General features: G+C 45.3%; 1 protein-coding gene across 1 annotated transcript; it reads right to left on the bottom strand.

Annotated features, from left to right (window-relative positions):
• Positions 1–490: 490 nt before the first annotated feature.
• On the bottom strand, positions 491–13,887 carry NUDT2 (nudix hydrolase 2). The gene is made up of 3 exons (XM_036898018.2): positions 13,782–13,887; positions 5,675–5,815; positions 491–3,809 (listed from the first exon to the last, which is right to left on the bottom strand). The coding sequence occupies exons 1-3, from the start codon at positions 13,843–13,845 to the stop codon at positions 3,493–3,495; spliced, it is 522 nt and encodes a 173-aa protein (XP_036753913.1). The 5' UTR covers positions 13,846–13,887; the 3' UTR covers positions 491–3,492.
• Between the last annotated feature and the right edge of the window lie 43 nt (positions 13,888–13,930).

Raw genomic sequence — 13,930 nt, 5'->3', positions numbered from 1 at the left:
AATTGTGTCACTTAGGAAAAAATCCCAACTCTGGTGTTCAAGGCCTCTCAGATCTGAATCCTCCTCACTCCTCTGTTTCTGTTTTGTTCACACACACATACTTCCCAGCATATTCTGAAAAGTGTTTGAAGAAATACTACTTCCTGTTATGAGAATGACTGCACAGCCCATCCCTGCCAGGAGAGGCCACCAGGAACCAGCCCTGAAGAATACTGCAGTGACAACTTGGTGATTTCCTTTCCTGCCATTGTCCAATTCAGTGGGACTTCTGCTGATACCCTGTCCTCTTGGGGACACACCCCAGCTCCCAAGGAACAACCTGGTTTTTATCCTAAGGTTAGCCATTTACTTCATCATGTCCAAGGATCTTTCCAGCAGCTTGAGGGGAGGGGAAAATTCTTTTCAACGTATTTCACCATTTTAAAGGAACATAGGAGGAAACAGAGGTTAAATTCCTTTTAAAAAAAAATTGAAGTGTAATTGACATACCTTAATTTCATAATGTTTTGCTATTTGTTTATATTGCAAAATGATCACCACAGTAAATCCAGTTCACACTCATCACCATACAGTTACAAGAACTTTTTTTCTTTTTGGTAATGAGAACATCCAAGATCTCCCCTAGGTGCTTTCAAATATGCAACACAGTATTAACTATAGTCACCAGGCTGTACATTACATCCCATGACATTCATTTTACAACTGGAAATTTGTGCCTTTTGACTCCCTTCACCCAATGGGCGATGGGAAAATTCTTGGCATTATGTGGCAAGCCCCCAATTTGGCTGTGGCGGAGTTGGGGGAGGAATGGAAAAAGATAGGATAGGAGGAGGCCTATCCCTGCGAGTTCCCAGTATGAAGATTAGGAAGAAGTGGTGCCTCTGAACTTTGTAGCTTTGTGCTGTTTTTCCCTCCCTAACTCCCTTTCGCCTCCCCAGGAAATCCAGTTGAGAACTTCTTATTACTCAATCCTGAGCAGGGGGTGGAATGAGAGGGGAAGGAAAACAAAAGTGGGGAGGGGTCGGGGAGAGGCAGAGAGCAGGCCTCACTGGACTCTTGCAGCACAGCTTCATGGAGGCAGCAGTGGGGCTGGCCCACCATCCTCCAGAAAGAAGGGACAGTGGGCCACAGGCTGGACAGATGGAGAAGTCAGCCTCTGCTCTCTAAACATGGGGACCCACCCACCTGGGGTCCCACACCTGCACATGTATTCCAGTCGAAATTCTACCAGAACTACCATTATAACTTCATTCTCTTGGGTCTTCCAATTCAGCAAACAAGTGCCTAGTGTTGGAGTGTAAGGTATTGCTTTTAGGGTTCCAGAGGGCATTTTGGTTTTCCAGAGTCTTTCCTAAATGCCCCAGAAGGCAATTTAAGATTACCCCGGAAGGGATATGTCTACTAGGTGCTCCTGGGGCAAACAGGTGGAGTTCCAAGAGGAACCTCTTTGGGGAGGTTGGGAGAACAGTGTTTCCGGAATGGGTAGTTACTAGGGAAAGCTTCCAGGAGGAGATGCTCTGGAGCTTGGATGGCCTCAGATTGAAAGGGCAGCTGGTCTCAACCCCATACCTCAAGCTAGTCAGAGCAAATGGATGTTGATTTGTACTTACGTGTCACATCCCAACCAACCTCAGCTCCACTCTCTCCCACCCTCATCCACATCCCATAACATGCCCGATCCCACTCTGCTGTCAATTCTTTTGCAATTCTGCAGCTAAATACAATTTATGGGGGCATGCCTTCTCCAAATACCCGTGTTTTAATGGAAAAGTCTGTTAAGGCCTAGAGGAATGATTCCAAAGTCATTTGGAATATACAAGATATTCCAAAGCAGTCTTCCCTTTAGCACCTCATCCTTAAAGCACCCCACATATAGGCTGCTGCCAGGGTTGTATACCTCCTTAAGCTTCATTTTCTCTGGCTATAAAAATGAGGAGCATAATCAGGTCATTTTCCAGTCCCTTCCAACTGTGATATATGAGGTTTTAGCATCTTGAGATTCCACAGCCTCCCATGCTGAGAGCACAAGGCCGGCCAGCCCTTGTTAGGAGGCAGCCAGTCTGTGGTTTGGCACCACTGCCCAGCAGGCATTTATTAAATCAGTGGGATGTGGTCCCTGCTGGCCTGGAAAGAGAACATTAAGCTCCAAAAACTTCCTGCAGCAGGCCTCCTTCAGAGAGTGCTACTCAGAGGGGTGAGGAACAAAACCATTCAGGTCCCGGGCAGTGCTCCAAGATCCTGTTCACTAGTATTTTTGCCCTGTCTGCACACAGAACTAGTGACTGAAAACATCTGGAAGCCCGTTTTAAGACCTGGGTGACTTCTCTTTTCTCTAGGGGTGGCTGTTCTTAACCCTAGTAATCCAGGTTGACCTTTGCCAATGTCCCTTCCCTTCCAATCTTCTGCACTTCGTTGGGTAACAACCTCTAATAAAATCCACATGAATCTAGCTGCTAAAAGCTCCTGGAAGGGCTGTAGGACCTAACACCTGTCCTGCATTCCTTCAGCTCTAGTAGCAAGGGAAGAAGGCGGAGACCCAGCTCTTGCGCCTCTGGGTTGAATTGTGGAGAAAGGGAGTGGGTGGAAAGAGAGAAACAATGATGAGGGCTTGCTAAAGGTGAAGGCAGCTGTAGATGAGGAATGCACAAGTGTAGTGACAGGGCTACTAGGTGGCCAAGCAGTCCCCAAGGCCTTGGCCTGCCTCTTGCCAATGACCTAGTCAAGCTGACAAGGCCCAGGCTAACTCTGGGAGGAAGGACTGGGCAGACAGGCTGGGATGTGTGTGTCACTGACCTAGCAGTCCAGGGCCGCCTGTCCCTTCTCTCTCTATTGTGACCTGGCATATCTCCCAAAGTCCCTTGGGTCTCTAATTTTTTAGAAAACATTTATTGAGCACCTACAGCATTATGTGCCTGGTGCTGGGGAGATATACATTAGTAAGCAGAACAGACCCAAAGCCTGCACTCCAGCTTCACCAGCTTTTACTTCCTGTCCAACTATAGATCTTAGTCAGGTACACTGGTGGGTGGAATGAGAGAGCTCGGAGTTCCAGAGGCAGGAGAGCCACCCCGGCAGCTGGATCTCTCATCTAACTCTCTCCCTTAGCTTCTCTGAGATATGCACGGACACAGGATTCCCTTTGGCTAAGGCTGGAGCTCTGATTCACTTTACCTTTCTTCTCCCCATCATGGGCAAAGTCCAAGAAGTAAACACAGGAGGTTAGGATAAGCTGCTTGTAGTTTTATCTATAAAGTAAAAGGATGCATTTACTGGGCCTAGTTTGTTTTTATTTTTTTACTCCTTCTTTGCCTTCCATTCCACCCAGCTGAGATTTTTGTTTGGTCGCCTGACAGTCCTCATCTGATGTTACTAAACTATCTGTCTTTGCTATGATGAACCAAAGACCAGCACAAACTTCCCCGGAGCTGAAGGACGGTTCATCTCAGAAGGCCCTCAAGGATCCCACTGAGGCAAATGACTGCTCGGGTCAGCTCAGGCTGCTGTGGAACAGAGAAACTGGTGTCCTTCTTGGAGCACTGCCTTCATCCCCTTGAACTGTGCCAACTGGCAGGCCTCCTCCAGTCCCAGCCAGCGGTAGGCTTGGTGCTCAGGGGAGAGGCGGATCTCCACGTCGTAGTTCTTCACTTCCGCCAGCCAGTAGATGACTGTTTTAGGCTTCTCCCTGGCCACATAACTGAGCTCCCTTCTGAACCCATCAATGATGGTCAGCTGGCCTGCTTCTATGCCTGCTTCCTCCTGTGTCTCCCGCAGGGCTGTTTCCAAGTCATTTTCTCCTGGTTCTGCATGGCCTGGTTAGGACAAAAGAGGAAGAGGAGGAGGAGATAATCTTCAACAAGGCTGGATTTTCCAGGTCAGGTCAGATGATTTAAAGATGAGGTCTTCAGTGACTCTAAATGTTACTAGGCTCAAGGGAATATAGAGATTGGCCATATCCTAACAAGCCTAGGAATGGAGGGCAGAGCAGGTAGTGTCTGGCTCTGTGGTATCTGGGCAATTCCTTCTCCCACCCCATCTTCTCTGCAGAGTGAAACAGATCATGTGTTTGGCAAGTCTGGTCTGGAATACTGCTCTCTGACAGTGAAAGAGATAGCCTCTTTCAGACCTCCGCTTTCTTATTCTTTGGAGCGTGCCTCACCCCATGTTCTCAGGGAGACCTTTCCCTTGGAAACCTTAAAGTGATTTCCCAAGGAGAGGCAGTCCCTTCTTGGCAGGTGGGAGCTAGTAGAAGAGGGGATACTCTGCGTGCAGTGCACAATGAGGACTTGACACTGTCTACAGTCGGTCCCTGCGGTCCCAGGGCCAAAAGACAGCCCCCAAATCCTGCACTGCAGCACCAGCCACTGCTCCCAAGTAGCTATTGAGACTTTTCCAAATTGTTTTCATCTTTCCAACTAAGCAAGGCCAGACTGCAGTTTCACAGGGAGAGGCCTGATGGGAACTTAGACTAAGAACAAGCTGTGAGCCAGTTCTAAGAAAATTTGTTGGCAAGACCCAGATTCAAGAAGAGAGCTGCCAAGAAACTGTTGCAGGAGAACATGAAGCTCTGCAGACTCAGCTTTGCCTGTAGGCCCTCTCTGCAAATTCTCAGCTCGCCCAGAGGAGCCAAGAAGGACGAGGAGTCCGGCCACCTCTGTCAACAAATGGCTCCAGCAAGTTGCTGGGGGCCTCCTAGTTCAGGAGCTCACAGAGTGCAGGAATCCTTGATTCGGAGACAGGGCTATAGCCTAGCCCTCCTTCTTCCCAGGGGTCCCCACAGCAGTGCACTGAGTCAGCTGCTGCTGCACAGCTCCCACAGAAAGCAACCAAGAGTCTGGACTTACAAACCCAATCTAGCTCATGGCTTCTTGGGAATTTTCTGTATCACACCTCATATAGCCATGTACACAAAACCAGGTAGGTATGCATTAGGGGAGGAAGCCCCACCTTCCTTCAGAAGCTTGCAGGCACTTCTAAGCACAACCTTCCTGCAGCGTCTATGCAGCGCTCTGCCCATTGGTGTTGACAGGGTTGCTGCCCTCCAGACCAAAGCAGGAAAACATCCAAACAGGTCTTTAGAACCTTTCAGTGAGAGGTACTATGCAGTGCTACTGACTAAGGTGATCAGGAGACAAGTGTGAATATTTCTATTCATAGTATTTGTGACACTTCTGTCCTCTTTTTCACCTTGTTTCTCAATAGTGAAACTCAAATGTGCAAAATTTATTTCCCGTTCCCATTACCTTGTTTTCCTCCAACCCTGGATCCTTGTTTACCCTGCCCCACCTCATTCCCCTTTAAAGTCCCTTCTGTCTGTGGGCTATTTGCTCTGGGCTCCTGACCTGCAGCCCCATGACTCAACCTAAGGTCCCCAATTCCCAGCCCAGTACCTTTTCTCCTACTGTTCACCAGCTGTTCACCAGAGGCTGGAGCTCTGGTCAATGGTACAAAAAAACCAGGTGCTGCTTCTGCCCTGGATTCAGTCACAGAGTTCTATTTTCAGCTCTGTTCTGGCCTGGCATGGAGACCTTGTATATAGAAAGGATCAAGGGTTCCTGCCCACCCTGCCCCTTCCTGCTGCACAGTCACTGGGAACCAGCCTTGTTAGGGGTCTGGAAGGTGGATTTCTGAGCAACACTTGGCATTTCCCCATGAGCCAGCCCCTCTGGCTTCACACCTTTGGGAGGAGTCCAGTGATGAATGCCATCTGATGCCTGCAGCAGCAGAAACTCAATTGCAGTGCTGTTCACCTTGGGAATGAGGTGTCTTCGGAAGACGATCAAGCCACACGCTTTCAGGGCCATGGTATATCTGAGGACTTAACAAAGAAGAGATATGGGACTTTGGGAAGTCACACAGAACAGGAAGACCCATCTTGGGGGACCACACTCTAGTGCTGGGGAGTAGCAGAGATCAGCTAACAGTGACCTCATCACAACAGGAAAAAGGCAGCACGCCAAGGACGAGTGGGGGACCAGCACTCAGAGACGGGCCTTTGTGTGTAACTGCAGGACCTCGCCTCCACCCTGTCAGTGTGGCTCTATCTCTTCCAGGTCTCCCTGCTAAAACACGGGACTGGTGTGTGTGTGTTAAGACAGTGGAAATGCTCTGAAGCAAACCCACTGAGACTGGAGAGATGTAGGACAATATTATCATCAAGTCCACAGTCCCACTGCCCTCAGCCTCCAGCCTGGGTCTCTGAAGCAGAGACCCCAACAATGTGGTTTCTGATGGCTCAGAGGGGTCACTTAGGAAATGTAGTGTAGTATACTAAAAACTTTTGTGTTATTGATTTTTTTTAGTCTTTTATCCATGGGTTGGAATCTTATATATTCACATGGTGCAAAATTCAAAGTACAAAAGAGCACACATAGTAGAAACCCTCTTTCCCACCCAGTCAGAGGCCAGCTAGCAGAGTGGTCAAGAGTTTGAATCTGGAGTTCTGGCTCTGCAACTTATTCACTGAGTGATTAGCTCCTAAGCCTCAGTTTCCTCATCTGTAAGACAGGATAATAATAGCTCTACTCAAAGGGTTGCTATGAGGATTATGACCTAACTTTTGTAAAGTGCTTTAGAACAGTGCTGGGCACGTAATAAGTACTCAATAGATTTCAATATGCATAGAACAATATCTGGAAGGACACACATCATTAATAGTGTTTTCTGGATGAGGAGATTATGGGGAGGCTTTCATTTTCAACTCCATGTATTTCTGTATCATCTGGAAATTTGCAGAGCACATTAATTTTATCAGCCATATGGTAAAGGCTAAATTTTTTTTTTGTCTTTTCCATTTCACTTAGTCTTTCTTCCATTTTGGAAATAAAATATCAACAACAGACAAGAAGGGAGAAGAGTACGAATATCTACAGAAGTGACCAAAAAATTATCATCTGAAGGGACACATGGAATCAAGATAAAAAAGAAGGAAAAGCAGTTATGTAAGGCCCTGCTAAAGAAAAATTTGTGTCACCTGTTCATTTCACATATATTTGTTGACCATTACTATGTACTAAGTACTGTGCTAGACCTTTGCCCTTATGCATTTATATTCTAGTGGGAAAGGCACACTTTAACCAAATAATTAAGCAAATTAAAAAATAATTGCCAGTAAGGTATGTGCTACAAAGAAAAAATGTGTAATGGGTAACCTAACCTCATCTGGGGGCTCAAGGAAGGCTTCCTGGAAGAAGGGATGTTTCAGCAGAGAAGTAAAGGATGAGGAAAAGGTAAACTGGCAAAGGGAAGGAGGAACAAAGTTTGTTGCAGGTGGAGGTAATGGCACAGGCAAAGGTTCTGAGGTGGGATAGCATAACTGAAAGAAAGCCAGGTGTCTTAAGTGCAGTAAAAGTCTGGGACAGTGGCTTGAGCCAGCAGGACCAAAGAAGGAGCTAATGCAGAGAGGATGACTAGAGCAGGGGCTGGTGGTCTCCAGGGCCTCTTTATTGGTGCTCAATCAAGATGAGCTTGCATCTGTCAAAGGCATAAAAATCAGACCCACTGAAACCTGTTCAGGACAATTCTCAGGGCCGCCAACAAATGGTAATGTTACTCTAGGGAACAGTGGTTTCTTACCAAAAAAACAAACACACCCAGTACTGCAAGCATTCTAAACCTTTCTAAACCTGTAATGTGAGTTTTTAAGGATTGGAAATAATCTCAGAGGGGGTTTTGAAATGGTCTGTGCTCTCCTATACTGTTGGTGGGAAAGTAAATTAGCATATCCCTTAGGAGGGCAATTTGGTAATAATTATCAAAAAACATAAAATGCACATTCCCTTAGACCCAGCAATTCCATTTCTAGGCACCGTGACATACAGAAATACATGTTTAAGATGTGCACACAAGGATGTGCATCACAACCTTGTTTGCAATATCAAAAAGAAAAAAGGCAGAAACAAATATCCATCGATACAGGAATGGTTAAGTTTTAAGTACAGCTTATCTATGTGATGGAATATTATGAAGCCATGAAATAATGAGATAGAGTCATATGTGCTGCTGCTTGTGAATGATTTTTAGACGTACTAAGTGAAGAAAGTATGGTTCATAGTAGTATGTATAATGCTGTTTGAGTTTAAAAATTCATATGTAAACTGGTCGCAGGCTTTCCTTAACCACTGTATTCTTCTTCTCTGGTGTCCCTATTTATGCCAAAAAACCTTCCATTCTAGATGCCAAAAGGAAGCACCCTGTTACTACAGAACTGGTAAACAAAGACTTCAAATTATTGGCTCCAGGTTCAATCAAAAACAGGTACCTGATCCTATGCCTCCCTATTAAGATGCTCCTAAACTATTAGCAAATTATAGGTGTAGGGCACCTTGCCCCCTGCCTCAGGTGGAATCCCATCGAATGAATATTGGAAACCCTAGGTAAGCATAGGGATGTGAGGTCAGAGTGCACAGCGACCTGCCTAGGATGAGAAGCCCCAGGATATTCCTCCTCGTCTCTGCCATTGTTAATACAGCAGGGGAAACAAAGATGGCTATATGGGAGGGCTAAGAAAGACAAGCCTTGGGGTGGCCCTGTGGAACCACAGGGGAGAGGGAGGCAGGTGGATATTCTGCTGTGAGGAGGGGCCGTGGGTAGTGACAAGGGTACACGTGTGTTCCAGCAGATACCAAAGCGTAGGGGCGACCACACCTCAGAACCAGACCACTCAATGGTTCATCTCAATGCGACCAGAAGAGCTTGAACAAAGAGCTAGGATCAAATGTTCACTTTCTACCTATGCTCTGGCCCCTGGAGGGGACAGCCATTCTAAAAAGGCAGAACTATTTGCTCTTTTAATTGCTTGGCTTGAGCTGGTAGTCTCTAGAATTTCTCTCTCCTTTGCCTACATACAACCTCCTACCTACCCTTCCAGAAGCAGCTCAGATGTCACCTCTTCTGTGAAGTCTTTAGCTTCTTAACACTTCATCTCTGGGCCTTTCACATGGCTTCAATAAACTACTATACAGTTTGATCAGAGAGGCAGAACACTACGAGCGACAGAAAATTAAGCATTTGGTATAGGGATTAGGCCTGTGCAATTATGGAAGTTGATGGAGAAATCCAGGAACCTTTGTCACCTCTGCACCTGCTGGGCCTGAAGTTTCTACAGATCAGCAAGGTCAGCAGTTGGGATGGATAGATGGATGCAAAGTGGAGGACAGCAAAGAAAATGAATCTGAGAACAAATCGGGACCTAGGAGGACAACTGGAACTCATGAAGACACACTGACACCTGCCACTTCCTTTCACTGTCTACAAGTGCATTGATACAGATGACTTGCAGGAGAAGCTGGAACCCTCTGTCACAGAGCTGAATGTATACCTGGTCTAGAACTCACAGTAGGTGAAGGAGATTCAGCTGGATTGTGGAACTGCAGGCCTGGGTGCTGTCCTACACCAAAAAGGTGAGCCAGCAGAGCAGTGTGAAAAGATATGCACTGCCACCATGCCTGGCCCTCTCTGTCCTCCAGTGTACTGGCTGCTATTTCACTTCGGCTTTCCAAGTCTTGCACAACATTTTCTTGAGGTCACCTTAACCTGGAACCATATGGGAATGGAATCCTAGAAAATTTAGTTCCAGTTTAGCTAAGTAGATAGCACAAAGCCACTATGGATGCACACCTAGTATGGTACATCTCTGTCTGTGCCTCTGGCAGGGAGGAGCCAGACTATGAGCTCTGTCTCCCTGGGACCAGCAGAGATGCTTACAGCAGATGTTCATCAACTCAACAGAACTCCTCCTACCTCCCACTCATACAAATGCTCAGGGTAAGTTCTGGGACTTGGGGAAGTAGCCCAGTGTTTTCCTGAAGAGTGCAATTTACATAAAAGTCAATGACAGACAGACAGACACACACACACACACACACACACCACCCCCACCCCCAAGTGGATTCAAACCTCAGGGAGTTAAAGGACACAGTATCCAATATGCAAATATGCCTGCAGCCAGTATTGTGGAGATGAGAACTCCAGGCTGACAGCAGGCAATTCACACTTCAGAAAAGTGGCAAAGTGCCTTAGGTAGTTTTAAAAAAAGCCTGAATAAAAACCCCTCAATGTCATAAGAAGGTTCTAGAAGCCAAAGAAAAGTGCTCTTGGCGTTCTCTATATATATGCTTCTCTTACAGCTGGGAGGTTCAGGACCTAAGTGCCAAAAAATAATTCACAGATAAATGCCTATACTAATGTGTTATGTTCCAATGTTTTCATCAAATTAATCAGAGTGCTATTGCAAGCATAGCTCAACCCCAAAAGTCCCCACAAATATACCTTTAGATATTGTACGAGCCCCTCAAATACTCCCCCCAACTTGAGCCTATTAGTCTAAAATCTCTTTTGCAGAAAGTGTTTCATGCCACCACGTTACGAATTAAGCATCTACACTGTGTCAGCTACACTGTGGAAGGTTGTTTACATATCTTTTTTAATGCTTAAGACAACTCCTCAGGATAAGCATTACTATCTCCAGTTTATGATGAGGAAACTGAGATTCAAAAAGGCTAAAATACATGCCCAAAGGCAGTCTGTGAATGGTGGGATTTGAATCCAAGTAAGTTTAACTCCAAAGTCTATATGCATTTCCCCTTCTAAAGTTCTGCTTTCCATGAAGAGTGTGGCTTAGGGCAGAGCACAAATGGCCCTGAAAGAGGACATGTAAATGATTTATAAAATTACTTCCAGGTCCAAAATTCCTAGTCTTTGATGTGTATTCACATGGAAGATTTTTAAGAGATCTGGTTGGAATCCTTTCCAGAGAACAGGTTTTATTGGAAGGGGGTGCAGATAAAGGTGCTGGTGCCCAAAGATAACTCTGGGGTGGGGGGTAAAGTATAGCCTGAGGCCCCTAAAGTTTGCCATGATAAAAGTTTCTATGCCTCCTCTTTTTTTCTGGGGAAAGGAACCTAAAACCACATGTTCAAAACTTTTCCCAGTAGCCTGGGGGTTCCCAAGCACTAAGTGTTGTGAACCCCCTGGACACTAGCCTTTGACAAGCACAAAAGCACCTAACTTAGGGCATCCATGTCCAGGAAATTTGTCCAGGCTCTATTGGGAGGAGGAAGGCCAACTCTGACTTCTCAGCTTTCCCTTACTCCCCATATCAAACCTCCGATTCTCCGACTCCCTTCTTCCCTTTCAAAGGAGTGGACAGAAATGAGGCACCCGTCCATGAAGAAAGCCCCCTTGTAACAAAAACAAAAAGAAAAAAAAGCCCCCAACTACCATGAATAAACCGAGACAAAGAAAATGTTCCTTCAGCTGCACCTTTTGCTGGGCATAAGCCACTTTCCTCAGAGACCAAGCTGCTGAGTCATCCTGCTATCTTTGGTATTTGGCTGATGGAGGAAACAGGAGATTTCACCTATAATGACAAGAATATTGGCTTCTAGGATGAGGCCAAAGTCATACAAGGTTGGAACAAAAATCATTTCTAGTGAAGGGAATCTGTTAAGTGGCCTACTGGTGCCATCTGCTGTACAATTTTGGAACACAAACATGAGGAATTCTATTATTAGAGCCTGAAGGGATTCATTTATTCATCTAATATACGTTTAGTCTGTCTCATGTGACAGGCAGTGTGACAGGATTGAAGAGTAGACATTGAAGAGTAGACATGAAGCCAAATACTAAAAGCCCCTGCTTTCTAGGGGCTCATGTCTAATGAAAGCAGAAGGTATTTAAACAGACAGGTGACCAGTGTGTTTTGTGCATCACAGGAGTATGTGTAAGATGGAAAGTTAGCAAAGAAGGAGTGATTATCTTTAAGTCAAAGCGGAACCCCATAAGGATTTTAAAAGATGGTTAGGGGTTTACCAGGAAGAGTAAAGGTGAAGGCAAAAGGCATCCAGGCAGAGGAGTGTGAACAAAAACCCTCAAGCACAAGATGACGTTTTATTATTAAACAGCTTAGTTTATATTCTGTAAGCATGAGGAGCCTTTCACTGGCTTTAGGCAGGGCTGTAATACGGTCAGCTAGACATTTCACAAAGACATTTGAGCAGCAAGGAAGGTGGAGAAATCGATTAGAAGGAAAGGTTGGAGGCAAGGAGACCAACCCTTTACAAGCTGTGCCAACAGTCCAGATGACAAATGATACAAAGTTAAATTAAGACAGAGGCAGTGAGAAAGGAGAGGAGATGATGAATTTGAGAGAGAGCTCAGAGAGAAAATCAATACCATTTGATGTTCCATTGTCCAAAGGAGAGGTGTTGGTTTGGGTGACTAGGTAGAAGTACGGGGAGTAGGGAGTAGGAGTAAACTAATGATTTCCATTTGGGACAAGCTGAATTTGAAGTGCTACAGACTAACCACAAGGTAAATGGATAGCAGTGATCATGTCATGTCTTCATTTCCCAAGGTAGACATTTCCTACTAGAGAAAGACTTTGCTCCTACTGTAGGTACCTCTGCAGCTCACCTCTCTCCTTTTGAGTAAAGTCTGACTGCATCTGGTATTCCAAGCATTTTCATCTCCTTTCAGTCAGAAATAGCATGGCACAACACAGGAAAACATGACTGGTGCTGCAATGAGAAACACCTACCTCCCTAATTCAACAGCTGGAGCAAAATACTTAACTTCTCAAAGCCTCATTTTCCTCACGTGTACTTGTCATAGTTGTAGAGTTTAAAGAATGCATACATAGGGCCTGACAAATCAGAAGTACTGAATGAGTCACTCTTATCCGTGAATCATAAAAGGTCATCAGAAACCTCTATGTTGTGTTAATGACTTGCTCTTAGCTTTCGATAGTTGAATCAAGAACTGGCTTTTCATATTTTCTGCAAAATTGCCAGTGAATGCACTTTTTCAACACACCATGTATACTCTTTATATATAAGGTCCCACTAGATAAAGTCCTTTTCACATAGGTACTGGGAAGAAATTCCACTTTTTTAAAGAACGTTTCCCTTAATTATTAGTTATTTCTTAAACTGACAAGTTTGGGGATTATTATAGGAAGTTTACTGACCTTGTTGGCTAGTATATTTGCTTGTTTCTATTATAAAAATAATAGTCACCATTTTTTGAGCTGTTTCTGCTTGCCAGGTGCTTTATCTTCAATATTTCACTTAACCTACACAACCCCCTGAGTCATTACCGCCATTCTTCCGAAGAGGAAAAATTAAACTATGGCTCAGAGATGTTTCTGGGTAGTGACCCAAAAGGTTTTCCTGACTTCCAATATCATTACTTATAACCTCGGGCACTTCACATTTAGCTATTGGATTGCATTCCGTTAACTTTAAGCACATATATACACATATGTAATTTTTTAAAGAGATATAATACCCAACGCATAGGGCCCAAACCAAAACTAGGCCAGAACAAAAAAGAAGTTATATTTTAAGTTTGGAGCCTCTCGTGTGACTTTACTTCTGCTATAATCGGTACGATATTATCCATTCAATAAATGAAGCAATTAGAAAATACACAATCTCTTTTAGAAAGCAGGCAGGGTTTAAAGGGTAAAGTGAAACTTGAGGCCCAGGGAGGGGGCGGTATGGCGCTCAGACCGCTGGTTCCTAAACCCGGAACTCTGGGATTCCAACGACCCACCCCATCACCATTTGCAGGGGCGCAAACAAGGCTCATAGGGCCATTGAACCCTCCCTTCCTGTGCCTGAGAGGTCCTGTTAGCGGCTGAGGCCTGGCCAGCTTGGAGGAGGGTGCGTCCACTTTTCACACTGCAGCGACGAGAGGTCAGTCAGTTACAGATTTCCATCGCTCCAAGCCGCAGTTTCTCGGCGGAGAACTAAATCCAGCGACCCCTCTTAATTGCAACTCACCTGAGGTTGAGGGAGCGGGCCTTAGAGAGAGACAGAGACAGAGAGAGGAGTGCCTTTCTCTCATTTAGAACTTCGCGATATCTTCTCTTAAGCAGAACGATTGGTTGAAAGACGGAAATTGGGGTGTTACTCACTGTTTCCTCGGATCT

Source organism: Manis pentadactyla, chromosome 3 (genome assembly GCF_030020395.1).
Source record: "Manis pentadactyla isolate mManPen7 chromosome 3, mManPen7.hap1, whole genome shotgun sequence".
In the NCBI taxonomy this organism is placed as follows: Eukaryota; Metazoa; Chordata; class Mammalia; order Pholidota; family Manidae; genus Manis; species Manis pentadactyla.
This window is presented reverse-complemented; position numbering and strand designations above follow the sequence as displayed.

Excerpts from the sequence above, each read along its gene's own strand:
- NUDT2 (XM_036898018.2), bottom strand. The coding sequence starts at position 13,845 with ATGAGAGAAAGGCACTCCTCTCTCTGTCTCTGTCTCTCTCTAAGGCCC. Across the intron at positions 5,816-13,781 it reads GCCCGCTCCCTCAACCTCAG|TCCTCAGATATACCATGGCC; the intron begins GTGAGTTGCAAT and ends TTCTTTGTTAAG. Across the intron at positions 3,810-5,674 it reads TCACTGGACTCCTCCCAAAG|GCCATGCAGAACCAGGAGAA; the intron begins GTGTGAAGCCAG and ends TGTCCTAACCAG.